The sequence below is a fragment of the Vicugna pacos genome, chromosome 10 (assembly GCF_048564905.1).
Source record: "Vicugna pacos chromosome 10, VicPac4, whole genome shotgun sequence".
NCBI lineage: Eukaryota > Metazoa > Chordata > Mammalia > Artiodactyla > Camelidae > Vicugna > Vicugna pacos.
In genome coordinates this window covers 66160449-66180613 of record NC_132996.1, presented here as the reverse complement: position 1 = coordinate 66180613, position 20165 = coordinate 66160449, and the positions used below count along the sequence as shown (strand labels likewise).

The 20165-nt window shown below is 49.9% G+C and overlaps 1 protein-coding gene and 1 long non-coding RNA gene across 2 annotated transcripts in view; both read right to left on the bottom strand.

Moving 5' to 3' along the window:
• Window positions 1–8966, bottom strand: part of FADS2 (fatty acid desaturase 2) — a 30637-nt gene extending 21671 nt beyond the window's left edge. Inside the window, exons 1-2 of the mRNA XM_031690761.2 lie at window positions 8603–8966; window positions 563–673 (exon numbers count right to left, since the gene is read on the bottom strand). Coding sequence (XP_031546621.2) covers window positions 563–673; window positions 8603–8809 — 318 coding nt within the window. The 5' untranslated portion in view covers window positions 8810–8966. The remainder of the gene's footprint in view (window positions 1–562; window positions 674–8602) is intronic.
• A 747-nt stretch (window positions 8967–9713) lies between these two features.
• Window positions 9714–20165, bottom strand: part of LOC140698794 (uncharacterized) — a 58843-nt gene continuing 48391 nt past the window's right edge. The window contains exons 4-5 of the long non-coding RNA XR_012076751.1: window positions 16945–17451; window positions 9714–11423 (exon numbers count right to left, since the gene is read on the bottom strand). This is a non-coding gene — a long non-coding RNA (uncharacterized lncRNA). The remainder of the gene's footprint in view (window positions 11424–16944; window positions 17452–20165) is intronic.

Genomic DNA, 20165 nt, shown 5'->3' with positions numbered 1-20165 from the left:
GTCAGGGGGCTCAAGCCATCCACTGGGATATGCCCAGGGTCCTCTGAAGGGCAGACAGGCATACGTGGAGGAAGCCAGACCTGGGAGCCTAGGTGCTAAGTGGTGGAGGATCTGAAGAGGGCTATAAGCCCAAGTGAAATGTGGGGAGCAAGATCAGGAAGGGAAGCCTGCAGGAGGGGAGAGGAGCTGCCTGCCTGGAAGGGATGGAAAATACAGTTAGGATGGAATCCCGGGTCAGCTCCAGGGAGGGGGAAGCCAAATACAACAGCGGGGAACCAGAAAAGAGGGAAAGACCCTGTGCCCAGCCTGGCTCCACTGAGGCCCCAGAGGTGGAGAGGTTGGAAATGAGTTACTCCAAGGTGGGGGCCAGCAGAAGGGGTGGCCCACAGGGCCCGCAGAGGCTCCAAGTCCTCCCTGACCCTAGGAGATGGGCAGTGGCTCCCCTTGATCTGGCATAAAGGCTCCTTTGCCCCACACCCTGCACTCTCCGTGTCTGAGTGGGGACCTGACCCCCTACGCCAGCAAACCCTCCCTTCCTTTATCCCTCCGACTCACGACTCACATTCTTGCTGTGGTCCTGGCTGGGCTCCTCTGGGGCCAGCTCACCAATCAGCAAGGGCTTCATGAACTTGCGCACGAAATCAAGGTTGCGGTGGAAGGCGAAGAAGACATCCTGGGGAGCAGGGGGGCAGGTGGTGAGTAGCAGATCCCGACCACCGCCAGCGCCTCTGCCCCAGGGAGGGCAGGGCTCACCAGCAGAAACTCTGTCCCACTCAGACACCAGGACACTGAACAAAACAGAGCCTCCCATGATCCAGCCCCAAATGCTCTCTCAGCCTCATCCCAGCAGGTGGCAGTGTCCCTCTGTGCCCAGCTCCAATTGGAGGTGCCATCTGGGGCTCCGCCCTGACAAGAGACCCTGGAGCTTGACAAAGATTAGGTATAAACACCGCATAGTCCTGCGGCGAGTCAGAAAAATGCGCCCCTCCAAGGACGGGCACCACAGAGGCCAGGAGCCACAGTCTTCTGCAGGCTGCCTGGTTCCCTGCGAACTTCACCACCCGCTGCCCCCGCACACTGCTGTCAACAAAAAGAACAAGAACAATGCACCTAGATCATGTTAAATCAAAAGCAGATGCAGAATGAGGTAAAAAGCATTTCAGGGGGAAAACATTTTTTCCACAATTTAAAAAGGTATGCAAATAATTACAAAAATCGTGAAAGTAATTTAAACTATTATGCGTTAAGGTGGTGGCGCTATGCCTTGCTTTATCTTCATTACTTTCCACACGTTCTCTGACATTGCAGTATTGCTTTTTTTTAAACGTTGGGCTTTTTAATCTTTTTATTCGGATTATAAATAATGTGCATTCGGCAAATTTAGAACATGTACACAGTAAAGAGGAAAATGAATACCACCGTTGTTCCCAGTCTTTTTTCTATACGTTATACATAATATAAAACAAATACAGCAGCTCCATTAGAGATGAGGTGACACTAGGTCCCCCTGATGGAACACAGTGTGATGTCCCAGTGATGAACAATGTTTACCTTGCATCAAACCAGTTTCAAGGTACATCAACTATATTTCAATTAAAAAAAATTTTTTTTTGAAGCTCTGAGACTTTGCTAGGAGAGAGTAACAAGCCGAACTACACCATGAGAAACAATTAGAAAAATCAAAATAGTGGGGAAAAGTGAGGGTGTGTGTCTGTGCTGGGGATGGGGGAAGGCGGGGAGGAGGATTAAAGAGACAGAAAAAAAAGTTATTAAAAACTGCAATGCTTGATTTGAAAGGCTCTCATTTGGAAGGACAAAAAAAAAACAACAAAAAACCAGCAGTTATCCAAGACATTTGCAGGGCTGAATGAGAAAATTTGAATAGGGCCTGCATATCTGGTCATATTAAAGAATCTCTAAATCTTCTCAAGTGGAACTAAGGTATTATGATTATGTTGGAGAACGTCTTTATTTTTAGGAGAAGATGGTGAAGAATTTAGGAAAGAAGTGGCATAATGATGCAATTTATTTCCATGATTTGGCAAAAGACTGCATATGTGCAGAAAGAGGAAATGTGAATGTGGCCAACTGCTGAGATTCGTAAATCTTGGTTGTGGATATACAGGTGTTCACTTATCCTCTCAACATTTCTGTATGTTTGGAAATTTTCAAAACTTAAAAAAATTGAAGAAGGAATGGAGAAGATGCTGACAACTCAGCCCCTAGCGAAGTATCTCACAAGAGTACTTGCCAGTCTTCTCCCGTTTCCTTACTTCATCCCTGGCATGAAGTCCTTTTGCCTGATCTTTATTCTATTTGTGTCTAGAACAGACTTACAAAGCAACACTTTGTGCAGAGGAAAACTGGGCCCAGAGTCTTAAAAAAAAATGTCTGCACCCCACTCCCCCTACTCCCCAAGAGCTGAACAGAAAGGGATGGTAGCAGAGGATCAGAGCAAGGGTATCTTCAGAGGAGAGATGGGCTGCTATTATGGAGGCCCTGAGTGGGCAGTGAAGAGCCTGGAGTCCACTCTGGGCCAGCAGCCCCACTCCAGCCTGTCTCCTCTGCACATGAGGACCCTCCTAGCTCCAGTGCTCGAAGGCCCTGGGAAAGGCCCCGTCAGGAGCCAGAATCAGGGCCCAGGCATTGGTGTATGGTGGCGAGCACAGCTGCCTTCCAAAGTCAGAGCCTAAAAAGGTCCTTTCGTTGGTCCTTACATTAGATCATGGCTTTTGAGAAACCAACTGCAAGTCCCTGGTAAGGTAGTTTCCTGAGGAATAGCTGTTTCTGATAATGAAACTCCCCACTCTGCACCGGGGGGCAGTCTGCAAGTGTGCCCATCGCTCATCCAGATCCCGCTGCCCCTACCACATCCAGGTCACACCTCCAAGTCCCTGCCTGGGCTGAGGAACCTGCTAGAGCCAGGCAGATTCTTGTCCTGACTGAGGCCTTGCCTGGGCCATTTCCAGACAGCTCTCAGGTGGCCTCAATTCCACACGCCAGGCAGGGAGCCAGGAAGGTTCTTCTATTACCTCCCAGAATCCTCAAAGCCCCATTTGACAGATGAAGGTACCAGAGTGCGGGGAGGTGACGGTCAAGTGGCAGAGCCAGGGTCAAATCCAGGTTCACCTGACCCAGGGTCTGTGTCCCCTCATGCCACACAACCACACACAGGTCTAAAAAGCCAGATGCTTCTGAATTGCCTCATTGTCTGTAGTAGATCTGGCAGCTTTCCGAGCAGCCTGGTGGAAACCACCCTTGCTTGAATCCACCGAGCTCATTCCCACTCCAGGGCCTGCGGCTCTTCCTTCTGCCGGGAGCCCTGCTCCAGCAGGATCCCTTGGCGGGCTCGCAACCCACCACCCTACCTGAATGGGCCATCTCCCAGCCTCACACTTTCTGGGACATTGCCTGGCTTTATCTTCTTCATAACAGCTTCAAAATTACAAGCTGTATTATGCTCTCACTTCTTTGTCATCCTGATTCATTCTTTATTGAATATAAGCTCCATGACAGGGCCAAGCCTGTCTCGTCTGCTGCAATAACCCCAGTGGCTACAGCACTGCACAACTGGGGCTCCCAGGACTCGACAGCTGTGCACTCTCTAAGCCCAGGGACCTTTCCTACTGTGCAAGCATGTTCAGACCCTTTGGCCATTTTGCACAACCTGGCTTCTGCTTCGGCCTCTGGGACATCTTCACCTCCACCAGCATCCACATATCAGTGGTGGCGGAGCTGCCACGTGCTGAGATTACACAGGTCAGCCTCTGACCTCTGGGTTTTGTGTACATAAGCCACTAATCTTTCACTAATCACCAAACTCTGTGAGGCGGGTCTCATTTTAGAGATGAGAAGAGAGGCTGACGGAGGCGAAGTTATTCATCCATGGTCACACTCCAGGTATGCCTAACTCTGCTGTTAGTACAAAGGCCTCAATCAAAATGAACTTCCGCCTCCTGAGAGCTGATCATCTTTTGGGTCTCCCCCTTCAAAGTGCCACAGATGTGCCTGACAACCTTGCAGAAGGTTCCCAACAGCTGCTTAGTTACAAAAGTGTCTGGCTGGTGCAAGGTAGACCAAGGGGCAAGGCAAGACAGGGTCAACCCAAACTGACTTTTGAACAAGAACTGGAACCAGGCTCTATCCTCATCTGACTGAGAGGTTGAAGCCAAACACTTTCCAGAAAGAAGGTTGGGGATGCAGGTGAAGGGGAGGGAGTGACCAACGGTTGGGAGCGGAGCAGAACCACCCTCAAGGAGGTAGGCGTGTGTGTTTGGGGGTGGGGAGGTCGGGCTGAGGACACTTGAAGAATCCCAAATGAAAGATCTTCACGTGTTCCTGCTCCTGCAGGATCACCCAGCTCCCATGCCAGCCGACTTCTGCAGGAAGAAATCTCCCTGCCTGGCCCCACCCTGGGTGGAACTCACAGCAACTCCTCCTGCACCGGGCAGCAAGAGCTAACTCTTGTTTCTGGCTACATCCACCTTCTCTGCAGAGCAAGGCTAATCCTTAATCCAGCTTCCAGTACATCCTGGTACTTGGCCACGGATTGGGGAAGTACAGGAGGAGCAAGCTCAGGTCATACAAGGCTGCAGGTAGCAGCTCTGGGAACCAGGACTCTGGAGCAAGAGGTTAGAGAAGGAGAGGCAGAGGAGGGACCCTGAGTTCTCAGCTGGAAACAGGGACGCTGACTTCCTTTCCACTGCAGAGAGATGCAGGCAGGGCGGGAGAGTGCCTTGTCCTCTGCAAGGGAAAGAAGAGATGGAGGCTGGTGGAGTGGTGCTGTGGCCAAAGGGACCTTGACGAGAGCGTCCTTGCAGATGCCAAGGACAGGCAACCCGGGCATGAAGGTATTACAACAGGAAACACATCTCACCAAAGATACCAGGGATGCTGGGGCTGGGTACTGGATCCTTCCTGAGGCTGCAGACAGCAGGAACTGGACTGCTCCTAGCTGAGGGGGTAGAGCTGCTTCCAGGCAAAACCACAGAAGGGATGTCATGTACAATCAATGCCTTTTACCTTTGGCATAAATGAGGTCACCAAGGTTCCTGTTTCAAGGGCTTGCTCTTTTGCTGCTTACGGAACTCCCTCCTCTGCATGCTGAATATGCACCCTTGTGCACAGGAAGCAAAGGGACCCATGGCAATGATCCCTCACACCTGTAGAATGTTCTGAAATTTAAAGAATGATCTCACTCACAGCCTAGTTGACCCTAATAATAACCTTCCCATTTCATAGACCTGGAAAGTGAAGTTCAGGCTAAATGTCCTGCCTAGAATTCCTAAAACTGGGACTCAAAATCAGGTCCTCTGCCTCCAAATACCATGGTCTTCCTGCCCTAAGGAGGCTGGAGATTTGTTCCATTTTCAACCTGTTGCCTTTTCTCAGGAACAGCAGAGGAGCAGGTTAAAATATGGAATGAATCCTGACCTCTTCTTGCCTCCCCTGGGTTCTAAGAGGCAACTGATGCAGACAGGGCAGGAAAAGTTGCCGAGGCAACGGGTGGAGGAGCTGGTGTCTAGAGGCAGAGGGTCCAGATTCCAGTCTCAGTCTGAAAGGAGAGAAGCAAACCCAGCAGATATGCTGACTGTCTGTGAAGTATTCATCTCTGTGCCCAGGGCCAGCTCAGAGCCGTAGAGACACTGGAAGAAACGTGCCATGAATCTTTGTAAAAGATTAAGAGTTCTGCAGCGGTGGAACTCTAAAAGATGAGAGACATCCCTGGACACAGGTGAGGGCTCCTTCTGCCCACAGCAAGGCAAAGACCAGAGATGTGCCAGAGGGCAAGAGGGGAAGAGACCCGGGGTGGAAATAGGAAGGAAGGAAGGGGGTTGGGGGAGGAAGGAAGGGAAAGTGGGCTGGGAGGTCTCTGTGATGGCAGATCCTGAGTCTAGGTCCAAGGGCTGCCAATAGGCCAAGGTTTTTAAATCCAAGAGCAATGAGGGCTACCACCTACAGGGCTGATCTGAGCACTAAATGATTTGATACTTACAAACGTGCTTTGAGAGTTGTAAAAATTTAGTTTTATTTTTTATTCTTGCAGGCAAGGCCAAGTTCTAACCTCTCTAGAAAGACCAGATGACAACAGCACTTCACTAGGCTGTCCTGACTTCTGAGGTCTTTTCTTTAGTAACAGGAAAATCCCCCACTGAGGCCCCAGATTATCTGGCTTCCTTGGTTGCCAATCTCTTGAGAGGATATTACTTCATTGCAACTGGCTCTTAACAGTGCATTTGAATGCTCCTGGGTATCAGACCTCTCTCTCCTGATCAGTCCTTCCCAAACTTCACATGATCCATAAATACTCTCCTTCAACCCAGGCTCTGAGGTTGAAGTCCCTGCCCCAAGGGTAAAGCCACCTGCTCAACAGCTGGAAAATGAGTCAAAGAGCCTCTCAATTCCTAGCCTGTTCCTGCCTCTCTCAAGTCCCCTGCCCATAGACCCCAGACTTCCTGTGGCCTTTTCCCTACCTGGTCCCAGATAGTAAAGAGAGAGGGAGAAAAAATCCAGTTGTCCACCATTATCCAATTATATCCCCAGTTAGTACATTTCATGCTCAGAAAGTTTTATCTTGGGCCGCCCCTCTCTCTCCCTCTTCGGAGAAGTCCCACACTCTGTCTATGGAGTGTGTACCTACTTTTAATCTGAGTGCCCAATCCCCATACCTTGTGGCCTTTCTCTTGCCTTTCAATGTATCTCTCTGAATAACTCTACCTTCACTCAAAAAAAACAAAGTATCTTGGAAGGCAGCAAGCTTTGAGCATAGAGATTGTCTTTACGTCTTACTACACGAAATAGAGCTGGCGTAGAGTTTTTGAAATTTCCTCCAAACCCCTCTTTGCTTAAGTTAACATTCTAGCTAATAATCCTCACCCCGAGGCTCACCTGTCTGATAACACTCTGTCGCATTTATCTAGTTCTTACAGTTTATAAAATGTCTTGCCACATAACAAAATATATTTATTTAACACTACGAAATAATCAGACTAATCCAATTGGATTTGACTTTTTGGTGAAGGCCCAGCCAGGGCAGGAATCTTTAGATTTTACCCATGAAATCGTGAACAGACTAGCACAAGTCCAGCAACACGGAATAGCGGAAAGACCCAACCAGGGGTCAAATCTTTTTCTGGGTAATTGTTCTTACTCCACCTCCTTACAGAGTTATGGAAAAGTCTCAGTGAGCTAATACACTGAGGATGCTTGAAAATCGTATACCCATCTAAGTTATGATCAGTATCACCAGCCCTTAGGGCTCAAGCCATGTTCGCAAGCAGGTAAAACAGGATGGGGCCAGAAGCTGTAGGCACTACCTATCAGTGACCTGCTTCATCAAAGCGGTGAGCCAAGGGACCACTTAGATTATAGCTGCCCGGTTTGCCCCCCACCCCTAGGGTATGCCTGTCCCAATGCGAAAGACAAAGTAGCAAGATCAAGAGTTCCACCAACTGACAGGGGCCCATACAGCTTGGAGAGCAAAAGCCAAACAGCTGAGCATGCCAGACCTCCAGGTGGAATGAGCCTTGTCAAGCTGATCCCTCCCTATTCGCCTTTGCGGAGCTCTCCATCCGACCAGACTTTTCTGCCATCAGGAGAGCCCCATTTCTTTCCTCCCTGCCTCTGTTGTTTTCCCGCTAGCTAATTTGAATCCACAGAGATCCTGCTGCACCTTAAGGAAATGCAAGATTTCGGATTGGGGGTTGGGGTGGTGTCGTGTAAACACAGAGCTGCACCTTTGGAGCATAAAGGTGAAGGGAAGATGGGCAGCCCTGGCTTCGGGAACATCCCGGAGCCCTACTACCGTTAACAGTCCAAAAGGAGGTAAGAGCATTCCTGGCAGGATTTAGGAACAGAGGGCCATTTAGTTGAAGTCCCAGAGTTACCTCGGGTGCAGCTTGACCTGCTGCCAAGCCAGTCTAATGCTACCAAATCGTCGCGTCTCACGGTCCCTCTCTACCTGGGCTTTGCAAACTCCAGCCCTTTTTCTTTTCCACCATTTCCCACCCAGGTCCCCCAAGAAGGCCGACCCTTGCGGTGGGCACTGCTAGTCTTTTGAGAGCGTGGGAACAAGAGAGACCAGGCGGTGTCTCCGAGGCAGCCATTGCGGATCTTCTGAGACTGGAATTCAAGCAGGAGCGAACCCAGGCTGGGTCGAGCTTTCCTTCCCGGCTCTCTAGTCTGGCTGGAGCCTGGGGGACACGCGCCGGGTCCCACACCTGCCTCCTCTCTCGCGCCTTTTCGCGGAAACCAGGGGCGGCCATCTTTCGCGCTGGGGGCGCCAAAGCCCTAAGGTCCCAGCACCCTCTTTGGGGATTTCCTGGCTTGGGCTGAACCCTGAGTAAGGAACGGACGCACGGTCCCAATGCGCATCCGGTAGGTCTTACGCGCTTCTCCTCCCGGGCTCCAAAATCCGACCCCCACAGCCCGTTGGCCCAGCTGTCTTGGAGGACGAGGATTCCAGGCGGGAGAGGAGCGCAGTAGGCACTTCCCATCCCTCCAGGACGCCCCAAATCCACTCAGCGCTGGAGGTCTTGTTTGGCGCCCTGTTGACTCCCTCCTGCAGCAAAGAAAGGGGGCGAAAGAGGCCCCAGATCCTTACCGTAGCATCTTCCCCTGCGTAGTGCCCGATGACCCGAAAGCCCCCCGGATGCCGTCTGGACCATTTGGTGATGTTGTAGACTTTGCGGTCGATGACGAGCCACCTGTCCGTTCGCAGGTTGTGCTTCTGAATCTCCTCCCAGCTGAAGGTAGGCATCGGCGCCTCGCGCTCGGTAGCCCCTTCGCCCTGGTTCCCGCCCTTCCCCATGCTGCTTGTCTACTAGTTGTCCAGTTCACAGCAGAGAGTGCGCCCAGGGCCCTCCTCGCTTTCGGCTTTTGTCTTCTACTCCTCCTCCCACCGCGCCCCCTCCCCCAGCCTCCTCGCCTTCGCCCAGAAGTATCCCTGCCTACCCCCAGGTCTCCCAGTGCCCCTAAGCGGTCCCCTCCCTCTACCCCTCCCTCCGCCCCTCCCTCTGCCCACCAGCCCCTAGTGGACTTTTGCCTCTACTAAAAACTCCCGGGTAGCTCAGGGAATGGAAGCCTCCTCCAACCGACCCTCTGGCTCCCCCCGCCCAGGGCTTTGCATCCTCCCGCGTTCCCCTCCGCCTGGGTTTCCACAGTGATCAGCAGAGCGCCTGCACCAATCCGGGCGCATCGCCCCGCCTGCCATTGGCCCAGGAAGATCTTTCGAAGGCCAGAGGGCTGGAGCGGCGGTCCCCCGCTCCCCCGCCTGCCCGCCCACGCGGAGTTGAGCCCTGTCAGGAGACCAATTGTGTGTCAGAACTCCTCCCGCCGCCAATGGAGCCCCCGGAGCCCGAGGAGATCCCAGGGGAGCCTGGAGATTTTGCAGGGGGTACGGAGGCTGGGTTCGGCGCGCCGCGGAAGCGTGGGCGCACGCCCACGCCCGGTGCCCCAGGGGACTTGCACCTGATGCTGGCACAAAGAGGGCCTCGCTGCCTGGCGCGCCTGCGGTGGGGACCCCCCAGAGGCCAGCGCCGCTGGCTCCCCCGCACGTAGGCGGCGCCCTGCCTCTAGGCTGGCGAGTCCCATCCTGCACATTGTCTGCGCTTTCCAGATTGGTGTCCTCCTACAGCTTCCCTGAGGGAATGTGCCCGCCTCTGGCTGGTCCAGGGCTCTGAGCCCTGTAATCAGTGGCTCTTACAAAAGAATTACAGAACCTCTGATGTGCTTTCTCATGCTAGGCGCCATGGTTGGGGGAGTGGGGACGCCAGGTTGAACAGGACGCGGTTCTAATGCAGGAAAAACGGATGTGGGGCGTGAGAAGGTCCACCTCTCAGGCTCCGGTTGAGCCCCTGGGACGTGCCCCGCCAAGTGTGGGTCCTTGGCTTCATGCAGGAAAGAATTCAAGAGCAAGTCACAGTTGAGTAAAGGTAGATTTATTTAGAGAGATACTGCATGGTATGTAAGGCAAGAGAAAGACAAGGAAAGAAGTATGGGACTTGGGTGCTTAGGTTAAAGTAAAAGTAGTTATTCTATAGACAGAGTGCAAGCCATCTCCAAAGAGGAGGGAGCAATAAAAAGCCGCTAGGCATGGTGTTGCAAGTTTTTATGGGCTCAGTAGCTTCGCAAACCTGTAAGTGGGACCATTCTAACTACCCTGTGGAAAGGGCTGGGATTCCCAGGAATTGGGCCACCACCCATTCTTGGCCCATTGCGGTCTGCCTTGGGACTGTCATGGCGCCTGTGAGCGTGTTATTTATCCCTCTGTTATACTGAGCATATAATGAAGCTCAAGGTCTACTAGAAATCAAACCTCTTAATCCTCAAGGCCAACTAGGAGTTGAATCTTCCACCATTTTGGTGAATCTTCCCCCATTTTGGTGTTAAATTGCTGTCATTCCTTGAGTGGCTGTGCCCTGCCCCCTTCCCTCCTGTCTCAGATTTTACTCCCATAATCTTACGGGTTTGCAGAGGGGTGATGGTCCGTCTTCTGAAACTACTTCCAGGCTGAGTAGGGGCATTGACCCTGCCTATCAGAGAGTTAAAAATCTCTGAATGCCTAATCTTGGGGCCCCAGGGACAGGACAACCTTTTGTTTTTGCATCTGAGTGTGGTATGAGCTGGAATCCTGATGTGGAACTGTTGTAACTGCTTTCATAACCTTCTTATGAATCTTCTTGAAGATGGTGTACCTTTGTAACAGCAGTTTAACTCTCTATAATGACAAAAGCCTTAAAAGACATTGTTAAGTACCTGCAATTGATAGAAATTTCTTTATAATAATTAAAATCATGATTGATTACATTTGACTTAACATACCACATAATTTTAATTAATATAATATCTAAGATGCCTCAGGGCTCCTTTAAAGCATCTCAAAGTTAGCTAGGGCAACAAAGACCTTTTAGAAATTGTTAAAAACTTAAATTCCTGATTGTACATGAAATTTTTATTTATTTAATTATTATTATTATTTTTTTGGCATACCAAAATGTTTTAGGAGCTTTAATTGGATATATTCAAGCAATTGTGAAATGTGGTAATCACCACTACATGATATTATTTGTTTTTTTTTACACAGGTACCTGAGGTCTTCCATTGCCTTGCAAGCCTAGGTCTCTCCTAGCTCCTGTTGGGGCTTATAATGTTATGGAAATGACAGGCCAGCCAAGAAACAAGCACCACTCGGAGGATTGGAGTACTCAGATTTATTATGCCAGAGGGCTCAGAGGGGCTTCTGCTCTGAAGCTCTGAGCACCTCCAAGATGTGTGCATGAGGTTTTATAGGGTTACTTACAACCTTGGGGTATTCGGCCAATAGGCATGGAACAGCTTTAGCAGCATCATTATCACAAAAGTAGAAGCAGGGAGGCAGCAAACCAACACTTCAAGGCCAGATATGTCTCTGAAAATCCAGCTGGCTAGAAAAAAGAAAAAAAAAAACAAAACAAAACACCTGGGAATCAGCAAGCTGACACTTATGAACTTAGATTTATGAGTTAGCCCGGCAGAACTCAGATCAGTAATCCGACACTTGTTACACTTAGATTTATGAGTTAGCTTGTTAGCCCAGCTGGGCTTTTCCTTCACGTTCTCCCTTCTTGATGCTTTCACAACCATTGTGGGAGTAAGCATCATCACTTATGTGTTGCAAGGGCTCATAATTGGAGGCTAATATCTGAAGTTTTATAGCCTCTATGTGCTCACTGACAAAGCAGGTCAGGAAGTTTAGGATACAGGGCCCAAATAGCAGAACTGCAAAAATCAGGAGCAAGAGACTTATGAATGGTGCCAGCCAGGAGGTCCAGCCCCACGGGCCTGTCCATGGGCTCTTGTCTAAAATATGTTTTTAATTTTTCACTTGGTCTTGTAACTTTTGAAACATCCCTCTGACAATTCCTGATTGATTGGCTTAAAAAAACAGCACTCTTCCTTTAGGAAGAGGCATAGTCCCCCCTCGTTGGCCGTGAGTAGGTCCAGGCCCCTCCTGTTTTGTAAGACCACCTTGGCTAGAGAGACAATCTGATTTTGCAGAGCTCCCAGGGTTTTTGTTATTTGTTGGAGATCCTGGCTGAACTCACCTGTAAGCTGATAATAGTAATAAGGGGATGAGGCTATGCCACCAATTCCTGTGCCCACCCCTGCTGTCATTCTGAGCCCCACTAGTAAGGGGAGTGAGGGCATTAGCGTCAATAACATCAGCCTTATGATTATCTTAGACATGATGCTGCAGTGATGGCATTAGTTATAACAAGGTATAAAGTAGCTATCGGGATCCTATGGCCTATATTTCAGTCAGGTGGGGTGGTGCTGGCCAGCCCCACTGCTAATATGCAGGCTAGTGTAGTAAACAAGGAAAGAGGCAAGGGAGCACAAAAGGAATACATTTAACAGTTCCATTGAGCTATTCTCAAGCTTCGGCCGAGCGTTGACTAGCCAGCTTCTGGGTGTGCCTAGAGCAGGGCTCGTCGATCTTTTTCTGGTCCTTCTTGATCTTGAGCTTGATCTTGAGCGGGTCTCCTGGGACACTCTCAATTTTTTAGGGACCCTCTGTCTGAGGTGTAGGCCCCATCTGAAGGCTCTAGAGAATAAGCCATGGGCTAAACTGATAAACAAGCTGTGAAGAATGTCACGTATCCAGGCTGGATAAGAAATGGCCTTCTTAATGTATCCAGTATGGACGGCTGGATAGCCAATGACGGGTAAGATCCTCAGAGGAGGACAACCTAAGACAGGCAGAGCTGCCTGGAAAAGAGATGGCCTACTTAATGAAGTTTCGTGATGAACTTTCAAACAACCTGTCCTTGATCATGTAGCATCCTGTGCTTACTGCAGGAGCTTGGGGACCTAAATAGCTAAGATTATTAACATTGTTATACCTTAGATGATATGTGAGGCATCGTGCATGTCCTATATAAACCCTTTTCTAAGAAACAATAAACAGAGAACTGCTTCACTTCTCTCCGCACAGTGTTCGTGTGTACACGATATCGCGCCACCGACATGAGGTGAAGTTGCTCTCTTAACCCTGGAGTGGTGGATCCAAGGGATGGTTACTGCAACTTTAACAGCTTCCCTGAGCTTTGAGGCCAGTATGTTATGTGTAGGTTTCAGCAGATGCTCAGTGTCTTTGCCACTTGTTGTACAATTTCTGCCACGAAGGTGGCTCCATTGTCGGACCTGATGGAGGTAGGCATTTTAAACCGAGGGATGACATCCCTGAGGAGAGCCTTTGTTATTTCTCTTGCTTTCTCTGTCCCGGTGGGGTAGGCTTTACCCACCCTGTGAAGGTACAGACAAAAACCAGCAGGTACTTATATCCCTTACTGGGCCCAAGTTCAATAAAGTCCACTTTTAAATTTTTGAAGGGAGCCAATCCGCATCATTGTATTTTCGTTGGCCCAGTGGGCCCTTGCTTTGGATTGTTTTGAGCACAGAGCAAGCAGCATTGGGAGACTGATGCACACAGAGTAGGGAGACGAGAAATTAGGAAATATCGCTTTAGGAGGGCCTCCAAAGCCATTTTTCCCATATGCGTGGCTTTGTGTTGTTGTTGGACTAGACGATAAGCTAGTCGTTCTGGGATGAAAACCCTTCCATCTATCATGATCCACCATCCGTCCTTTCCTTTCTCTCCTTGTTCGGCCTGTGCCCACTTGTTTTCGTCGTGGCTATATTCTGGGGCAGTGGGTAGCTCTGCTGCTGCCATAATTTTAATTACTGGGTGTTCCCGGGTGGCTGCCTCTCGCCTTTTGATCAGCCAGTCTGTTCCTCTGGCTCACAGAGTCATTTCCTTTTTGGTGTCCCTTACAGTGAGTAACAGCTACTTTCTTTGGATCCCATACTGCCTCCAGTAACTGTAAAATTTTTTCTTTGTTTTTGATTTTCTTTTCCCAACAGTCAAAAGTCCTCTCTCCTTATAGATGGCTCCATGTACACGCAAGGTTGCAAATGTGTATTTGGAATCAGTGTATATATTGACTCATTTTCTTTTCCCTTCCCTTAGTGCCTGGACCAGTGCCCAAATCTCTGCTCACTGAGCAGACCTTCCTGGGGGAAGGGATTTTGCCTTTACCACCTCTTGGGTTGTTGTTACAGCATAACCTGCTCACCATTATCCATCCTGCATGTAACTTGCTGCTGTCTGTGAAGAGTTCCAGTTCTGGGTTTTGCAGGGGCTTGTCGGTTATATCAGGCCTACTCACATACACTTTTTGATGATTTTTTTTTTTACAGTCGTGGTCAGGCTGCCCTTCCTCCTCAGGCAGCAAATATGTGGTTGGGTTTAAGGTTCATACAGTCTCTAGACGTACTCTTGGATTTTTACATAGAAGCCCCTGGTAGTGGGTCATCCTTGTGTTAGTTATCCATTTGTAACCTGGGCTGTTCATCAGGGCCACCATGGAATGGGGCAATTTTACATTTAAAGTCTGTCCCAGTGTGAGTTTGTTTGCCTTGCTGACCAGGAGGGCTGTGGCAGCGAGGACCCATAAACAGGGTGGCCATCCTGATGCCACAGGGTCCAGTCTTTTAGACAAATAGGCCATAGCGCGCTGCCACATTCTGAGTCAGGACTCCAAGAGAAAGTCCCAGTCTGGTCTGGTGTCAGGGGTCATGTCATGGCCCACCCTTCAACATCCAATGTGTCCCTGGGGGCTCGGCCCTGCAGCCATTTTCGTACTTCAGTGATAATGTGTCTCTTTTTCTCCATCTTGAAGAGTCAGAAGCAGCTGGCGAACATCTTCCCAGGTGGGCCAGTGAGACAGACTCTTCCAGGTCAATCAGAGCCTGCGGTTTGACAGCCTAATTACAGTCGTCACATAGCACCAAGGAGAAATCATCATGCGCCGGACAGAGACCAAATATTGGCATGTCTTCACGACAGAGCCCCATGACTGTTCCAGCATCGCTTTGGGACTGAGCAGGGGCTGGCGCTCCCCGACAGTTGCCATCGCGGCGGCGGCGGCGGCGGCGGCGGCGGCGGCGGCGGCGGCGGCCGAGGTGGAGGCGGGGCCGGGGCTGCAGGGACAGCCGCCGCCGCGCCGCCGCCAGGCAGCCGTGGCCGCTGCTCCACCCGCTGCCGCAGCTCGGCGTGGCCCTCCCCCTCACCCCGACGTCTTCCACGGCTGGCTCCGACAATATTTGTTCCTTTTCTTTGGAGGACTGGCCAAAAATCCTGACCAGTTTACCTGTGGCTCTTCATCTGCTATTATTGTGGAAGCTCTTCTTTTTTAATTTTGTTTAGACCATGATGTGGTTGAAATGCCTGCGGTTTTTCAGAGTAGGAAGGCGTATGATGGCGCCAATTGAGAAGGGCTGTCATGCTAAAGGGTTGATAGCAGAGTATGGGGTGCCCAGGCTGAACAGTCCCATCTTCCCCAGCTTGCTGCGGCCTTTGTGTCTCCCACAGCAGCATTTGGAGGGCCGGCGGTGCTGGTCTCCCGGCTTGTGCTGAGCGGAGTCTCATTCCTACCAGCTCAGGCTGGGGGCTGGCCGGGCTCCGCCTCTGGGTCCTCAGGTTGGGGAGGTGGTGACACAGAGGGTGGCGGCATCTCCAGTGGGACTGGAGGTGTTGGTGCCCCAGGGGCAGGCACATATTGTCCTCTGTGTCTCCCTGGAAAATAGGCTTTTCTCTATCTGTCCTTTTTTTTTTTTTTTTTTTTTGGCCTGGACCGGCTGAGCTGCTAATATCTTGCATTGTCCAGGTCCATTTGAGCAGAACCAAATCCATGGGGGTAGATTCTGGGCGATATTTAGCCAGGAGTCAATGTAAGGGAATTGATCTGGGTGGCCTGGGGTTCTGGTAATTGTTCAATAGCTTACTTGCATTGTTGCTAGGTCCAAAGTTTCTCGTGAGGGCCACCCAACTCCAAAGGTCTGCCATTCAAGTTCACACAAAGTATAGAGCCTGCCAGGGGTCATTTAAAGTCCATAGTTTCCTGAGAACTCCTTTTTGAAATTTTTAATCATGCAGCCCAGAACTGTCAGCTTTGATTTAGAGGATCCCATTATTATTAATTGACAGATTTTATGGCCTATTGGTGTGGGTCTGCTCCTGGCACCAAGGACTGTGACCCCAGTATTTCTGTTTTTTTTTTTCTTTTTTCCTACTCCTCAAAATAGTGGATTTTTTTCCTAAACTCTGCTGCCTCGCTGGGCCTACTATCTATCTGCTTGGCTGCAAGTGCTGCCGGTGAGTTAGGGCTTCACGACAGGCACTTGTCCCTGAGGCTCTCCTGGGCCTGGATGAGCTCTAGGGGGTCCCTGCACAAAGCCTTCTCTATAGCCTAAATTGACAAAATATGAGGCTGGGATAGCCAGCTGGTGGCAGAATAAATGGATCAAAAGGGTACTTCAAAAGAGGGTTCCAGCCAGTCCTGGGGTAGCTCCCTCTGGCTCAGGTCTTGCCAGCTTTATTTTAGACTGAGGGGTGGTATTGAGGCTGGGTTATTAATCACAAGTGGATATTCCGGGGGACTGGTGACAAGGTCGCATTTGAAACTTTTTAAAGTAGTCTCATTTTAGTCCCCAAGAGCACAGGCATCATTTACTTCTACCCTGCTTTATGTCCCTTTCCTCCCAGTGTAGCCACCCTGTGCCGGTGTCGCAGACAAGACAAGGGACGGTTTTTGCTGCGTCCGCCTGGCTGTTCCCCTCACAGGGACGAAGGTGCCTCTTAGCTTTGGCGGGTCAGTATAAGCCTCTGACTCCAATCGGGACCCTGAGGGACCGATACCACCCTGAGCCGTATGAGGTCACCACGGAACCGCAGGTTGGGACTCACTCGAACTCCATAGCAGAAGGCCGTGGAGCTACAAACTCGAGCCTGATCGCATGCTTCACAGGCCGCTCATTCACACACACACACACACACACACACACACACACACACACACACACAGGTTAACAACATTCCTCCTGATTCCTCCCGGGGGTTCCTACCTTGTCCGGATGGCCTCTTGGTGAGTCTGTCCGTCCCTCCATTGAGTCTAGCTCTGGTTGTAGCCCAGCCACCCAGGGGGGCCCAAGTCGCGGTCATGAAGGAGAACCCGGAATACCGTCGGTTGGCGCCACCTCGTTCGCTGCCGGAGTCCCGTCCCCCGGTCGGCCGGAGCCACCAGTCCAGTGGCTCAAGGAGCTGGCGTGGTTGAATCTCGCTGGGGCCTCCAGAAATGTTGTGGAAATGACAGGCCAGCCAAGAAACAAGCACCACTCGGAGGGTTGGAGCACTCAGATGTATTACACCAGCGGGCTCAGAGGGGCTTCTGCTCCGAAGCTCTGAGCACCTCCAAGACATGCGCATGAGGTTTTATAGGGTTAATTACAAACTTGGGGTGTTCGGCCAATAGGCATGAAACAGCTTTAGCAGCATCATTATCACAAAAGTAGAAGCAGGGAGGCAGCAAACCAACACTTCAAGGCCAGATATGTCTCTGAAAATCCAGCTGGCTAGAAAAAAGAAAAAAAAAAAACAAAACACCTGGGAATCAGCAAGCTGACACTTATGAACTTAGATTTATGAGTTAGCCCGGCAGAACTCAGATCAGTAATCCGACACTTGTTACACTTAGATTTATGAGTTAGCTTGTTAGCCCAGCTGGGCTTTTCCTTCACGTTCTCCCTTCTTGATGCTTTCACAACCGTTGTGGGAGTAAGCATCATCACTTATGTGTTGCAAGGGCTCATAATTGGAGGCTAATATCTGAAGTTTTATAGCCTCTATGTGCTCACTGACAAAGCAGGTCAGGAAGTTTAGGATACAGGGCCCAAATAGCAGAACTGCAAAAATCAGGAGCAAGAGACTTATGAATGGTGCCAGCCAGGAGGTCCAGCCCCACGGGCCTGTCCATGGGCTCTTGTCTAAAATATGTTTTTAATTTTTCACTTGGTCTTGTAACTTTTGAAACATCCCTCTGACAATTCCTGATTGATTGGCTTAAAAAAACAGCACTCTTCCTTTAGGAAGAGGCATAGTCCCCCCTCGTTGGCCGTGAGTAGGTCCAGGCCCCTCCTGTTTTGTAAGACCACCTTGGCTAGAGAGACAATCTGATTTTGCAGAGCTCCCAGGGTTTTTGTTATTTGTTGGAGATCCTGGCTGAACTCACCTGTAAGCTGATAATAGTAATAAGGGGATGAGGCTATGCCACCAATTCCTGTGCCCACCCCTGCTGTCATTCTGAGCCCCACTAGTAAGGGGAGTGAGGGCATTAGCGTCAATAACATCAGCCTTATGATTATCTTAGACATGATGCTGCAGTGATGGCATTAGTTATAACAAGGTATAAAGTAGCTATCGGGATCCTATGGCCTATATTTCAGTCAGGTGGGGTGGTGCTGGCCAGCCCCACTGCTAATATGCAGGCTAGTGTAGTAAACAAGGAAAGAGGCAAGGGAGCACAAAAGGAATACATTTAACAGTTCCATTGAGCTATTCTCAAGCTTCGGCCGAGCGTTGACTAGCCAGCTTCTGGGTGTGCCTAGAGCAGGGCTCGTCGATCTTTTTCTGGTCCTTCTTGATCTTGAGCTTGATCTTGAGCGGGTCTCCTGGGACACTCTCAATTTTTTAGGGACCCTCTGTCTGAGGTGTAGGCCCCATCTGAAGGCTCTAGAGAATAAGCCATGGGCTAAACTGATAAACAAGCTGTGAAGAATGTCACGTATCCAGGCTGGATAAGAAATGGCCTTCTTAATGTATCCAGTATGGACGGCTGGATAGCCAATGACGGGTAAGATCCTCAGAGGAGGACAACCTAAGACAGGCAGAGCTGCCTGGAAAAGAGATGGCCTACTTAATGAAGTTTCGTGATGAACTTTCAAACAACCTGTCCTTGATCATGTAGCATCCTGTGCTTACTGCAGGAGCTTGGGGACCTAAATAGCTAAGATTATTAACATTGTTATACCTTAGATGATATGTGAGGCATCGTGCATGTCCTATATAAACCCTTTTCTAAGAAACAATAAACAGAGAACTGCTTCACTTCTCTCCGCACAGTGTTCGTGTGTACACGATATCGCGCCACCGACATGAGGTGAAGTTGCTCTCTTAACCCTGGAGTGGTGGATCCAAGGGATGGTTACTGCAACTTTAACAGCTTCCCTGAGCTTTGAGGCCAGTATGTTATGTGTAGGTTTCAGCAGATGCTCAGTGTCTTTGCCACTTGTTGTACAATTTCTGCCACGAAGGTGGCTCCATTGTCGGACCTGATGGAGGTAGGCATTTTAAACCGAGGGATGACATCCCTGAGGAGAGCCTTTGTTATTTCTCTTGCTTTCTCTGTCCCGGTGGGGTAGGCTTTACCCACCCTGTGAAGGTACAGACAAAAACCAGCAGGTACTTATATCCCTTACTGGGCCCAAGTTCAATAAAGTCCACTTTTAAATTTTTGAAGGGAGCCAATCCGCATCATTGTATTTTCGTTGGCCCAGTGGGCCCTTGCTTTGGATTGTTTTGAGCACAGAGCAAGCAGCATTGGGAGACTGATGCACACAGAGTAGGGAGACGAGAAATTAGGAAATATCGCTTTAGGAGGGCCTCCAAAGCCATTTTTCCCATATGCGTGGCTTTGTGTTGTTGTTGGACTAGACGATAAGCTAGTCGTTCTGGGATGAAAACCCTTCCATCTATCATGATCCACCATCCGTCCTTTCCTTTCTCTCCTTGTTCGGCCTGTGCCCACTTGTTTTCGTCGTGGCTATATTCTGGGGCAGTGGGTAGCTCTGCTGCTGCCATAATTTTAATTACTGGGTGTTCCCGGGTGGCTGCCTCTCGCCTTTTGATCAGCCAGTCTGTTCCTCTGGCTCACAGAGTCATTTCCTTTTTGGTGTCCCTTACAGTGAGTAACAGCTACTTTCTTTGGATCCCATACTGCCTCCAGTAACTGTAAAATTTTTTCTTTGTTTTTGATTTTCTTTTCCCAACAGTCAAAAGTCCTCTCTCCTTATAGATGGCTCCATGTACACGCAAGGTTGCAAATGTGTATTTGGAATCAGTGTATATATTGACTCATTTTCTTTTCCCTTCCCTTAGTGCCTGGACCAGTGCCCAAATCTCTGCTCACTGAGCAGACCTTCCTGGGGGAAGGGATTTTGCCTTTACCACCTCTTGGGTTGTTGTTACAGCATAACCTGCTCACCATTATCCATCCTGCATGTAACTTGCT